This window comes from Typopeltis vanoorti, chromosome 13, assembly GCF_054136105.1.
Source record: "Typopeltis vanoorti isolate ZY-2024b chromosome 13, IOZ_Tvanoo_1.0, whole genome shotgun sequence".
NCBI lineage: Eukaryota > Metazoa > Arthropoda > Arachnida > Uropygi > Thelyphonidae > Typopeltis > Typopeltis vanoorti.
The window spans coordinates 107115997-107129661 of NC_143561.1; the positions used below are offsets into that span (position 1 = coordinate 107115997).

Here is a 13665-nt window from a genome sequence, read left to right on the forward strand (position 1 = left end):
AAAGATTAACAACAGCAGAAATGAAGTTTATGAGGAAAAACTGCAAAGTATACCCTATTTGATCACAAAGAAACCAGTAATAGAAAAAAATTTAAAAAATATAAACATAAATGGATGGAACTGGAACATTTTTATTCTTTGGACGTGTTCCATCCATTTTTTATGTTTATATTTTTTTAAATGTTTTAAGAAAGATTACCAAAACAAGCCTTAAAGTACAAGCCATTAGGAAAAAGAAAATCAAGACGTCCTCTTAAACGATTCAACGATGAGAATCCTTGATACGCATGATGATGATGATATATATATATATATATATATATATAACAGATATGTTGACTAATAGATATTATATATCTATTAGTCGAGTACATTTTAACCTTTCCAGGTTAAAATACACGTATACTTGACTGATTATTAAATATATCTGATAATACTTATCGGAATAAAGCAATATAAGAGAAGACAGAAGTGATAAAAATCATAGAGATTATGCTCTTGATGATAGTAGATGAATTGTACATTAATTACGATAAATCGAATGGGGAATTGAACTGAAAGAAGGAATTAGTATTTGGAAGTAGAGAGAGAGAGAGAGAGAGATAGTTTGTGAGTTCCTGAAAGATCGTTATTGCAGGTAGTTTACGATGGAGGAAACATAATAGTTAAGTTGAGATTTTGTAAAATGTTACAGCATGCTATTATAGACAATGTCGGTTGGTGAAAATGTCCTATCAGGAGAAGGAAGATATATGGAACAAATGAGTATAAGATTATGGACAACTTAGAAAAGAGCTTCAAAGGGAAATAGATATTTAATTAAGACAAGCAACAACGCATCGTGTACTTTAATCTAAAAGGATAAATAGGATAGTAAATAAGTAGATTAATGGAGAGATTAAACAAGAATTTGGAAGTCTATAAATATAGTGCTTGGAAAGAAGTCAACGGACATCATAGAGTGAGGAACAATGAGCAATGGCACCCACCTTAATAAGATGTAGGACCTCCTTTCGTTTCGATGATTGCAGCAATCCTATAGAGAATACTTTCCACAAGCGTACGACAGAGATCAATGGGAATTTTGGACCATTCTTCCTGTAGACATGTAATAAGGTCCTGAACTGCTGTGAGGTGGTCGTCCCTTGACCTCACCCGGAATTCACCACAAATGTTCAACAGAGCAAAGATCAGGGAGCTGTGGAGACCAGTCAAGTGTGGTGACGGAAGTGTGGCAACTATGGGGATTCATATCCACAAACCATACGTCACAAAGTCCATCTGCTCGATAGAGGGCGTATGTGATTCGTCGCTCCATAATACAGCTTTCCAAACTTCCACATCCCGCTGTATATGCGCTGTATGCCTCGGTTCTGAATGTTTTTGCGCAGATTCGGGTTCCAGTCGATGCCGGAATTCAGAATTGAACGTTTCGGATGACAAATGACGATTTTTATATATTATCCTTCTTAGCACCGTAAGGTCACGTTGGTGAGTGTGGTGGATCATCCACTGCGGATAGCACTTGCAGTTGACTCCCTGCGCTTCCATCTCAGTATGGTATCCCTAATTGTTGACCTGGAATGGCCGACAGTTTCCGAACAGATAGGCCTGCAACATGGCATCCTATCACACGCCTCTTTCAAACTCCGCCAGTTCCCTTCTTGCAGCCATTTCAACCGGACACAGTTAAACTGACTTGGGAGCATCATATTTCTCCAATTTATACGAATTCAAACATGTGACTCGTTACATAGCTCGATGCCCCTTGCCCATGGCGGGGGATTGTCCGTTGACTTCTTTCCAAGCAGTGTACTTTGCAACTAAAAGTAGTTAGCCGGTGGCATGCTACGGTAACAGGTTTTCCCGAAAAATACACAACCTGGCGAAAGAAACAATCAACAAATATAAGATGTTATTTTACGGACTTTTGTTCTGTCATAATTTCAGTTAATCTCAACCAAGCCATCCTAGTATCAAATTTAATAGAAATCCAAGGTGGCTGAAAAGGATATCCCATAAGACTTTTGTTTATTATGGTAACGAATCTCTATTCATATACAAAGCTGCTCATAAAAAAATTAACCTAGCAATATTGTGTAAAAATACCCTTTTTTCCCAATAGTTAGAATGCAAGAGCGACAACCATACTACTTGAGAAATCATACGGCAATATGTTGTCTTCATATATCATTTTTGCATTTATGCGTAATAAGCAAACTTTTGATTTTTAAGATTTCAGGGTGTTAAGATGTGGATATTAAAAAAATTACGTTTATTAAAAATTGACTGTTTCGTTAACAGAACTTTTCATACCGACTAGACATCATTTGTAATTATCATATTACAAATAACACATCTGATAGTTAATGCATCAGCAATGTTTGTGTACGCACGCAATTAAAAAAAAAAAGAAGTAAACAACGTATAGGAATGACGTTGCAAAATCATTTGTTGGAATTTATATATTTTAGAGAAAAATCGAGTACTGAAGATTTGGATTTCTTTAGAAAAAAAAAATTATATATACTGTATATATATAAAATCAGATCAGGGCTTGTTCATTGCTTTTGGGCATAGTCCAACACATAAAAAAAGATGAAGTGATGTATTTCTTGAAAAGGCCTGCGGCATCGGCATTGCTAGAGCAGTAGATCTCACATAGCATCTATATTGCCAATAACACACACACACACACACGCAATCTCTTTTGAAATCATATTTTCATGTAGAAATATGTGTTACCTCTCTCTTTCTGCTGTTTATATAATATTTAAAATAAAAAAATATTTTGAGCAAGATGAATAAATTTTATATTTTTTTATCACGTTTTTCGTCTTCTCTTGTGATTCAGCTGACTATTCTGCATATGTATATGTTACTTCTAGTGCATATATAAAAACTAAAACTTCTCTGTTAGTAATATCACATCTTTCGAATATATTAAGCTGGTTTGCATATATTGGGCTACCATTAGGAAGATACAATCATGGATAAATCGTGACGTAGCAAAAAACGACTTAGCAAGCGCTGGGGATGTTAGTAATTTCAAGAGATGCTTTATCGAAGGATGAAAAGGAAAGACATATCATGTATTCTAGAGGCATTTGCTGCAGAAATCAGCAATAACAAGAAATACATTCAAGTTGAAAGCCTCTTGAAGACTGGGACTGTATTTGGCATGCATTTCCCTAAGTAATCAGCCCGACGACAGATTCAGTAGAGAATTCAACATGAGGGATGAGCAGTCTCACTTCTACTAAATCTGTCAGTCAAGAATATAAACATGGACTTTTAGGCTGTATATCTATTAGTAAATTCATTATCTCAAGGATTAACTAAAATGTCGCGTGTAATGGACACTAATATTAGAAGGTTATTTAAGGACTCTCTCTAGCTGTGTGTGTGTGCTGTTATTTACATTTTATACAGAATTTGCCTGCCTAGTTGTTCGAGTGGATAGCGACTCCTCTGTCTCTCCGACCGATAGGCTGTGAATGTTTAAATGTCACGGTAGCCTAGATATTTACGAAGATTTTCCGTGACTCGGAAAATCTTCGCACTCGGTGTCAGACCTCAATTCTTCTTACAGGAGACGTGAATTGTCTTGAAAGTTTTCTTTGGTCTCTAGATTGGGATTTCCTGATTATTTTCCCCTTAGTTTATCCACGGTACTAAAATGTACTATGGATTAACAATTTTTTACGGATTGGACTGATATAAGAAAAATGTTCTTGTTTATTGTCCGGTGTCATAGAAACCTAGCCAGATATTTACAATAAATAATTTTATTTAAATAGATTATTAAAATATCATAGTAATAAACGCTAAGTAGACATGTTCGGTCAATATTATTATTGTATGTCAAATTTTACGTCTTTAAGCACAAAATAATTTCTTTTAAAAATAGATTTATTTAAAAATACACGTATTGTGTTTTCAATTAAATCTATTCCGAATTACCATAAATAGATTAATTTGTAAATTGATTTCTTTTTTCAACACATCTCGTCAATATATTATTGGTTAGATAACTGAAATCATAACTATAAATGCAATGTTTTTGATCATTTCTATGCGTAATAATCTATCAGGAATTAATCGAAAATGCACACAGAAACTACACGAATAAAAATAATATAAAATATTAATTTCTTCATTTTGACAAATGAGATTCTAGTTTCGCTATAACAAAAAATAGTGCACGGGTTTGCAGCGTCTATTTGGTGCAATTTTAAGACACTTGATCAGTTCAAGTGTCTTAAAATTGCACTAGGATTTCATGCCATTCAGCATTCAAACCTTTTGTCGAATTTTATAGATTAATTCTAAGAATGGGCTTCATGGAACTTAATTACTATGCTGGCGGTTATTTCTTTTTTAATGACTTTTCTTTTAATAAGAGTCGTATAAAGAAGATTATTGGCAAAAATGGTGATATGAAAAAAGGAATTCCGACATCAAGAACGTGAAATAGAAAAAAAAAAAAATTCAAAATTTTAAGGAGAGTAATTTGAAAAAAAAAAAAAAAAAGGAGAAAAGACCAGAAAAAAATATAGAGTATACAAATTCATTTTTAAGGGATCGAGGGGCAATAAAAAAAATGTTAAATCGAAAGACAAATCGTTACTTATTAACGGTTTTTTTTTGCGTAAAATACATTAGTTCATAACTGATGTATTTTTTACGATCTGTTTTAATTGTTGTGGAATATTATGATTTACTTAAATGGATATGTTATAAGAACAAACACATAACACGTTACGGGAAATAATGATCTATGACATCATCAGATGCTATTCTCTCGTCAACATTTGTTCTTCGGTTGGCAAAACCCAAATTCGAATTTCCCGTCTGGTTAACGCCAGTAATATTTAATTTATTATTTTTAATTCAAGGCGAATTAGCAAATCTCATACGAAAATAACTCCCCCCCCCACGAAGTTCTGATGTTACTCCTGCAAAATAGACAAGCTAGTTACAGCACACGCAATTAACTGACATGCATACTGGCATTGTACCTTTGGGCCTCTCCATAGTTCGAAGACAAAAAATCGACACAAAAAGGAAAAATGAAACGAAATATCAGAAGTAAAATTCAACAACAACAAAAAAAAAAAAGAAAAAAAGAAAGAGAGTGTATGAACATTGCTTCAGTCATTTTAAGAATGAGATATGGACTCTGCAGCCGAAGTTTTAAAGACATTCCTATGTTAAATGGAATCTGGCTATAAAAGAGACAGTAAGGTTTTTCTGAGATATACTATTTGCATTTAAGTGCGTGCGACAATGGTCAAAGGTCGTGACTCCAGTGACTTCGAATGGAGTATAGTAGTAGTGGAAGCCCGAGTGGCCAGTTGGCGTGCACACACACATACACATCCCTATGTACTGCGGACCAAACAAAAAACTTAGCGGATATTGGGCACACTGAAAGAGCATTGAGATGGATTGTCAAAAAAGCAGGATGTCTGATCACTTTAGACTGACCATACGTCCAGTTCTAGCAAAAAAATTAGAGCAAACACAATTAGAGCCATGGCATCTATGTGTTAACATGCAGATACCACAAGGAAATAAATTTTAAGCGGTGCACTCGCGAACTATACCTACAAAGAATGTAATTAATTACGTTGTTTGAAAGTGTAGTCGCTGAAATTTGATAAATAATAGTATTTGAAGTACTATTATTTAGCATTTTTTCCAGTAGGAAACGCGAAATCAGTGCATGATTTGTTAACGATGGCTTTCAGACGTGCTGATTCCTATGCACAAGCAAAGCTTACTGTTGCCTTGACGACATAAAAACGATGTACTACGATCTATTTTAGTTGACAAGCAATACAGATTTCCCCTAACTACTATTTACAACGTTAAATAATAGATAAGTTAAAAAAATAAATAAAAACGACCAATTTACTTGATCATCTGAAGGGGTTGGAAGAAGTGTTTTTATTTAATATAATTTATTTGGCTTCCTCGATTGAAAATATATTAAAATACATTATTTACTCATTCAGCTAATTTGTAATGAAAAAGAAGACTGCAAATATAAGTAGTAACGAATTTTTATACGATCTTTCCGCACTCTACTTCAACAAAGCGTGTTGTGTTTCAGTCGTATTTTATTTACATTCCAAGTAACTCTTAACACTTTCATGAATGCTAAAGTATTGTCTAGGATTACAGCTATAGCCATAACAATTGCAGAACAGAATAAGCATTGTATTTTCTTCATGAAATTATTTATAAGCATATACAGTCCAGGTGGGAGGGATGCAAAAGTATTTATTCTTTTAGGCACAAGGAAGACATTTACGGTAAAATAAATATGAAGATAATATATGGTTATAACGTGCAAATATAAGTGGAAGTAAAGCTTATGTGTTCGTTCACAATTGCTCTCCTTAATATTTTCTGCGATGAGCAGAATGAATTATAAACTTGATGGCATGCTATAAAACGCACATATATGATGCAAATGAGTGATAAAAGAAAAAGTCAGCGAGCAACTACAGGACGTGAAATATATTTTGATATTAAAGATATCAAAATATAAGTATCTACATTAATGAAACACGAATACAGGATAGAACTGTGTGTTGAAATTCAAACAACAAAAACCACGTGCTTATCTTCAATGCTGGTACATGTCACTTAAAGAAAACTGCATTTACAGACTTCATTTTTGTTTAATGGGACACGTTTTCATTCTCATCCTTTGCATACTTAATAGAAGTCTGAATTGGCTCGAAAAAAGTCCTAAAAAGGGGAATTTAGGGATTGTTTATCCGCGGTCCCAGATGCGCTGTAGATTACACGACTTCAGTGGGCAGAATTAACTTTAAAAATTGAGAATTATACAGTCACCGATACTGTGTGTGTGTGTGTGTGTGTGTGTGTTGGAGGCTGTTAAAGCAATGGATAACAATGAGGGCAATTTCAAGCATATCTCCCCATACTAACTTCTTTTTTAAGTATTAGACCCATGATTGGTTACAGCACAGTAACTTTTTTTTAAAAATAAATCTAATTCTGGTAATGATAACGCAGTTAACTAGGTAAAGGATGTCGCTGTTGTCAGCTAAGCTGACAACAGCGACATCCTTTACCTGGTTGTAAAACCAAAAGACGTTGGTACCAAGGTTATAAGGCCGGTGAACCAGCCTTATAATAACACACGCAATTAGCAGACAATACATAAGTCTTCATAGCTTTAGTTGCTCAATCCTCATTCAAAAACACCTGATCTATCGCATTAATTTATCTATTTCTGAAACTGTAAGTATCAGAAAAAATCAAGAAGTCATACACATCGAAAGTATCTAGATTCTTTCAGGAAAGAAAAAGTATTTTGTAAATTGTTTACTTAGTGTTATTAATAACCACTACATATTCATGCACTTTCTTGGTCAGTAGATTAAATAATCAACATTTGTTAATAAATGTCATAAGTTACTTGGGAACTTTCTTATTATATTACCGTTATGCGTCAACGATGACACCTTAAGAAGGCTGAAATGAATAATGACATCATACATTATAGATTACTAAGTTGTCCTGTGACGATGTGATTAAAGTATCGTATCGATTAAATCGGAGAAAATTTACTTCAACTTTTATTGGAAGTGACAAGATGGAAGAACTAGTTCGTTATTATATAAGACTTTGTGTTTTAACTTCAGAACTTAAGATATGCAGAACGTGTCAAGAATTAATTAGCGCATTCAGGGAGGTTACAGGCTTAATGATAAACGAAGTCATTTAGAGATTTTTTTTTGGGGGGGGGGGTATTCGTGTGTGCGTGCGCGCGCACGCATAAGTTTTTTCTAAGCTTTTAAAATAAGATTTTCTCTGATACTCTGTTTTATTTACTTTCCATTAAAATCCTTACGGTAATTTACTTCTGCAGTTAACATTCCGATCGATGTCGTCTATATCAATTCAAAATATCACATTTATGAAAGTTGAATGAGTTCAACTTTAAAAATAAAGCATTTATTTTCAACTGAATTCTAAACACATCGCAGCTATTAATGCATGAACCTAAATTGTCGCAGTTGAACTAATGACAGCTCAACAGCTCAGTCTATCGTAGCAAATAATTCATATATATATATATAATTTGCTACGATAGACTGAGGAAGGGAAAATATATCCTTAGTGGCATTGTGACTTATAATATCACCATAGATAAAGTATTTGGCATGAATTTTATGTTTTTACACTTTCTATTTCATGCTGTTAATATCGAAATAAAAAGGCAGTTTCTGAACTACTAGTTTGTTTATTACATTTCTAAGATGATATGAAATTTAGCAGACAACGTAATTTTGTTCATGATTGTTTATGTTAGACAAATCAATATAGACAGCAACAACTCTATTTTAAGTTTGTTAAGCATCTGAGTTGGGGTGAATTGAATGTTGTATATTTCTAAAGAAACGTAACTAGTTTCCATGGTTATTTTTCAAAGCTCGTTTATGATTTACACTAAAAAAAAAAAATAAGAGAATTGAGAAGTTGTTTAGATTTCAATTTCTTTATAAATATTTTTTATATCGAATCCTGATATCCACTTCAAATAATGACGAACAGTAATTTCTAGAATAGTAACAGAATAGTAACAGAATAGTTACCAACTGTCAAAATACGTCTTCCAAATAATTTCGGAAAATATGGATTGAAATATTGCATGAGCCTTACAAAGACAACGATAGTTTAAATAGGTGGATAGAAGTTTCCAGTGATGTTTATAATAGGTATACTTTTGGCAAAATGCCACACAAGTTAGTGTCTTCAAGTTTGATAGTATGCCATTCGTCCAATAAGTCACTTATTAGTTGAAAATCAAACTATGGAAAAGTTAACCGATTCTAGCACTGGATGTACTGCTACATACAAAGCGGAAAGGAAAGGCAATAATCAGTTACTAAGCAACCCGTTTTGTGAGTTCCTCTCAGGATGAAGTATTACAGTTGGATAATATCCGTCACAAAATTAAGATAACACCAATGATATTGCCAGACAGCGCTATTTAGTGTCTAAAAAAGAATACTTGGACATGATTATAAAAGAGAGAGAGAGAGGGGGGGCGGGGGCGGGGAGGAGTGAGTGAATGACTGCTAAACATTCGCATTCGTTTTTTTATTTCTCTCGCTCTCTCGTGTTGGTTGCTGCTTTACCTAAGCAAATAGAACCACGAGATGGCGCTGCATCATCTTTTTGCACAGAAATGTTCGTGTGTTTGCTCTTGCTCTGCTAATCAGTGTCGAATAACCTTGTCTCAGAAAGGTGTGTGACCCTCAGCATCCGCGTGTATACGGTAATATCCTAGCTACGGCCGTCGTCCGTTTCCTCATCTTCATCTCTCTGTTTTCGGGAACGCTGGCGTTTTTCAACTACTCTTTTTGCTCTCTCTAGTCCATAAGTATTGGCGAGGAACGCCAGGAGCAGTAGTGATGGTGGATTGTTGGCAATCGATCGTCGCCATAGTCTTGATTTGCTGCTGCGAACGCTAGGGACGCGTTGTACAATCGTGGGAGTGAGTGCGCGCATCTTGAGGAACGCCGGTAACGGAGTCTGTGCAACGTGGTAGCCGAACACCTTTTCCACCGTTTAAGCTGATGTTGGCTATTTTAGTTGTGTTAGTGATGTTATTTTAGGTGAACGGGGGTGGAGGGGGTAAAATGCCCGTTAAAAGGGGTCATGTTGCCCCCCAAAATACATTCATCGACAGCATCATCAGGAAGTTCGATGGACTCAGTAAGCATATTTTGGATATTTTTGTTTCCTCTTCTTTTACTTGCCAAATATACGCAGTTCACATTTTCTTCTTTGAGAACCTATGACATAATACTATTTTAGTAAACTATATTACACAGAATCGCTGGTAGAGTAAAGAAGAGCTGAATGATACTTTGACATATTGCTAGCATGCGCATCTTTAAATCAACACTTTCTAGCAAGATTACAACTTTAGGCTAGAGTTATTCAAAAATGAAGTGGTGCCTCCAAATGCTATGATGTATATATATATATATATATATATAATTGCATTATTTATTTATTTATATTTATTTATTATTATTATTTTTATAAAATATCAAGTTAACTTTTTTATACATTATATCTAATATTGAGAATAAACGTAAATATTCAATACTGTGAATTACTGTTAATGAATGTATGCATTGCACATTATTATGGGCAACGTTATATTTATACAATATAAAAATTGGGTTACGAAAAAAAACTGAAATGCACGAAGACTGAACGAAAATTTATGCGTAGGATTACTAAGCCAAATACAAACATCTAAGCATTCCAAATCGTTATGTAGTTTCATATATGTCTGCACAAATGAACAGTCTAGTACCAGGGATGTCATTTTCATTGTGACAGTTTTAGACATTCGCAGTGTTTTTATAAAGGTACTGCGAGAAAAAAAACATCTATTATGAAATTTATTATTATTATTATTATTTTTAAAAATCTAGTACTTCATTATATTTTTAATCATTTTGGATCAACGGGACATCCTTGAGATGGGAGAAAGTTTACAAATCGGATACAAATCCAGCATAAGGCATGGATGTTTATAAAAGCCTGTTCTGAAGAAGCTTGTATAGTTTTTGGGTTTCTGGAGTTTATAAGGCTCGTCTCGTTTCTTAAAAAATAAAAAAAAAAGTATTGCAATGGCGCCATATTCTCTCTGGTGAAAAACAATTCTTTCTGAGCATTTGTGATGTTTCATACACGCAATAAAAACATTTACATAATAAACAATTGCTTATTAATATTTCGCATGTACTTGAGATAAAAAAATATTTTTTTATTAATTATGTTTTCATAGATTTTTTGAATCAAGCAATCAACTTAATCTTTAGCACTTTCCTCTTTTATTTCATTCTATCACATCTTCGTTTCTAGTTAGGCTCGATGGCCTGCCACATTTTATTTTCGAAGATGGAAAAGAAATGTGTAGAAAATAATATTACAGTGCAGTTTTTCATCTATGAATTAATGGCGTAGTGTAATAACATAATTTAAGTCTATGAAATATTTTCAAAGTAGACTGCAAAGTGTAGTACAATTTGTACGAAACGAACTGCTAACCGCATCATAAATGTATATTATGGATCAAGCGATTTATTCACCTACATTTTTTATTAATAAGTTGACGCCACTTATTTTGCCATCTCTTTAAAACAATACAAACACGTTATTGGAAATTTGCCAAAACAAGAATGTACATCTTTTATTTATGCTAGAGAACGTGAACTTGTTACTTCTTTAGTTGGCCAGTTTAACGACATCACATATACATCTTTTATTTCGCTTTTAATTTGGTCAATATATTTATAAGAACTGTTAGTTTCTAGTTTAATATTCCATGAAAGATTATTTTATCATTATCAAATTAGAAGAGGTTGTTTATTTGAGGCCATTCGGTATTGATTCAATTAGTTTTCGTTACAATACACAAAGCTGCTGCTCTATAAGAGATTACTTGTTAACAAATGAAGTGACAGTGTAAGGTAATATTTAATTGACATAATAACTGGTCATCTATCCAATTTATAAATTTCTCAGCAAAATCGCTCAGAATATTTTCATGTATTCTACTGTTATACTATACCAGGGGTGTTCAATCGCGGAGCGATTTTTGGTCGCTCTCTTGTGTATTCCTCCTTACTTACAAATTTAATTAAAACTGAAAACATAATATTTTATTTATCATTATTTTGTATTATTTTTAATTCGCTTTAAATGTATTGCTATTGTTTATTTATTTTTCGCAAAAATTTTCAAATCAGTAATTTTCTTATAAGTCCGGGTAAATGAATTAATTTGGATCAGTGGAAGTCAAACAACGAGCCGAGTAAATACGATTATAAGCAAAGTATAAAAACTCGATTGTAGCTTAAATATTAAATATTCCAAAGCACATTACATCGATTTTTTACTTAGGTTAAGTCCCATGTGAATATTAAAAAAAAAAATAAACTTTGTTTGTCTCGGTATAGTTTTATACCGAGTTTTATACAAATCTATAAATTGTATTAGATATTTTTGTAAATAACTCTTTTGAAGCTAACTGTATATACTACTTTAATAAGAATATGTTAGAGTGTTAAAAGCAAAGGCAATGTTCTTTGTCGCCGAAGCTGTACATGGCGGCATTAGAAAGATTTATTGAAACTTGTATGTATGAGAAAGGCCTGCAGGCTCTAAGTGTAAACATCTCCGAAGTCAGTCAGAAAGAGTTCAAACAACTTTTTGATGGCCGGCAACTTACACGAGGAGAACAAAAGGCGTGCCGAACTTGAAACTTAAGATGAAAGACTCATACCGATTCTTTGGAGGTTGCCAAACTTCATGCGAGGTCTCAGAGGAGGCCTAATAAAAAAGGGACTGAAGCAAGCAGAATGGGTTCCGGTTCCAGAATTACTGTCAGAGAGGAGGCCGCCTGGTCCAGAGTCGCAGTCAAAGAGACTGCCGGGATCCACTTTGCTTGAGAGAGGAGTTTCCCGCTTCCAGAAAGGAACTTCTCGGTTCGAGACGTCACTAGAGAGAGATTACTTCTAGGCTGCAGATAAGGTTTCAAATTGCCAAAAGGAAGAGTTCCAATTGCTGGAGAAAAGTTTCCAGGCCAGGTTAATGTCAGACATTCACCAGTGTGTGTTGCGTTTTCATTACAATTTGATGAATCAAACGACTTCACTGATATTGCTCAATTAATGGTATTTATTCGCATGGTATTTCACGATTATTCAAGTAAAGAAGAACTTTTGAAAATTATACCATTATTGGGAAGAACTAGGGAAGAAGACATTTTTTCGGCATTTGATGAATTTGTAAAACAACACAAACTTCCGCTTTTTAAACTTGTGTCTATTACTACTGATGGTGCTCCTGCAATGATAGGTAATAAATCAGGCTTCATTTCATTATGTAAAAACGATGACAAATATCCCGATTTTTTAACGTGCCACTGTATTATTCACCAACAAGTACTGTGTAGTAAAAGATTAAACACAAAAGATGTTTTGGATATTATATATAAAATTGTAAATTCTGTTCGACGAAAAGCCCTGCAACGGCGGTTATTTAAATTGCAGGCAGATGATGATAGGGAACTTCTGTTGTACAATAATGTTCGCTGGCTCAGCAGAAGTCAATTTTTAGAAAGATTTCTTGTATTAATTAACGATATAAAAATTTTCTTGATGAAAAAGGGGATATTTATCCACAATTGAGTGATAAAAGATAGTTGTTACACTTATCATTTTTAGTAGATTTCTGTACGAAGTTAAGCAATTTAAATTTAGAGTTAAAAGGTAGAGATAAAAATTTAATTGACATGATAAGTTTCAATAAAAACTTTCCAACAATGCCTACTTTTATTAAAGAAAAATATAAATGACCGCAAATTTAGACATCTCCCATATTTATTAAAATTTTTTGAACAAAATCAAGAAATGCTTCGCTATGATTTAAAAGAATTAGTTGAGGAAGAAATAAATTCATGATTTAAAGATTTTAATAAAACTGAAATGATTGTATCTTTTATCAATAATCTATTTCAAGAAAACTTGAACATCACAGAAATTTCAAATAAAATTAGTGGGCTGTTTGATATAAACCAAGCTCAAGTAGAAC

General features: G+C 33.4%; 1 protein-coding gene across 1 annotated transcript in view; it reads left to right on the top strand.

Annotated features, from left to right (window-relative positions):
- The first annotated feature begins 9323 nt into the window (after window positions 1-9323).
- The window catches only part of LOC150100445 (voltage-gated inwardly rectifying potassium channel KCNH6-like), a 477512-nt gene continuing 473170 nt past the window's right edge, over window positions 9324-13665 (top strand). Inside the window, exon 1 of the mRNA XM_090402922.1 lies at window positions 9324-9765. Coding sequence (XP_090259048.1) covers window positions 9690-9765 — 76 coding nt within the window. The 5' untranslated portion in view covers window positions 9324-9689. The remainder of the gene's footprint in view (window positions 9766-13665) is intronic.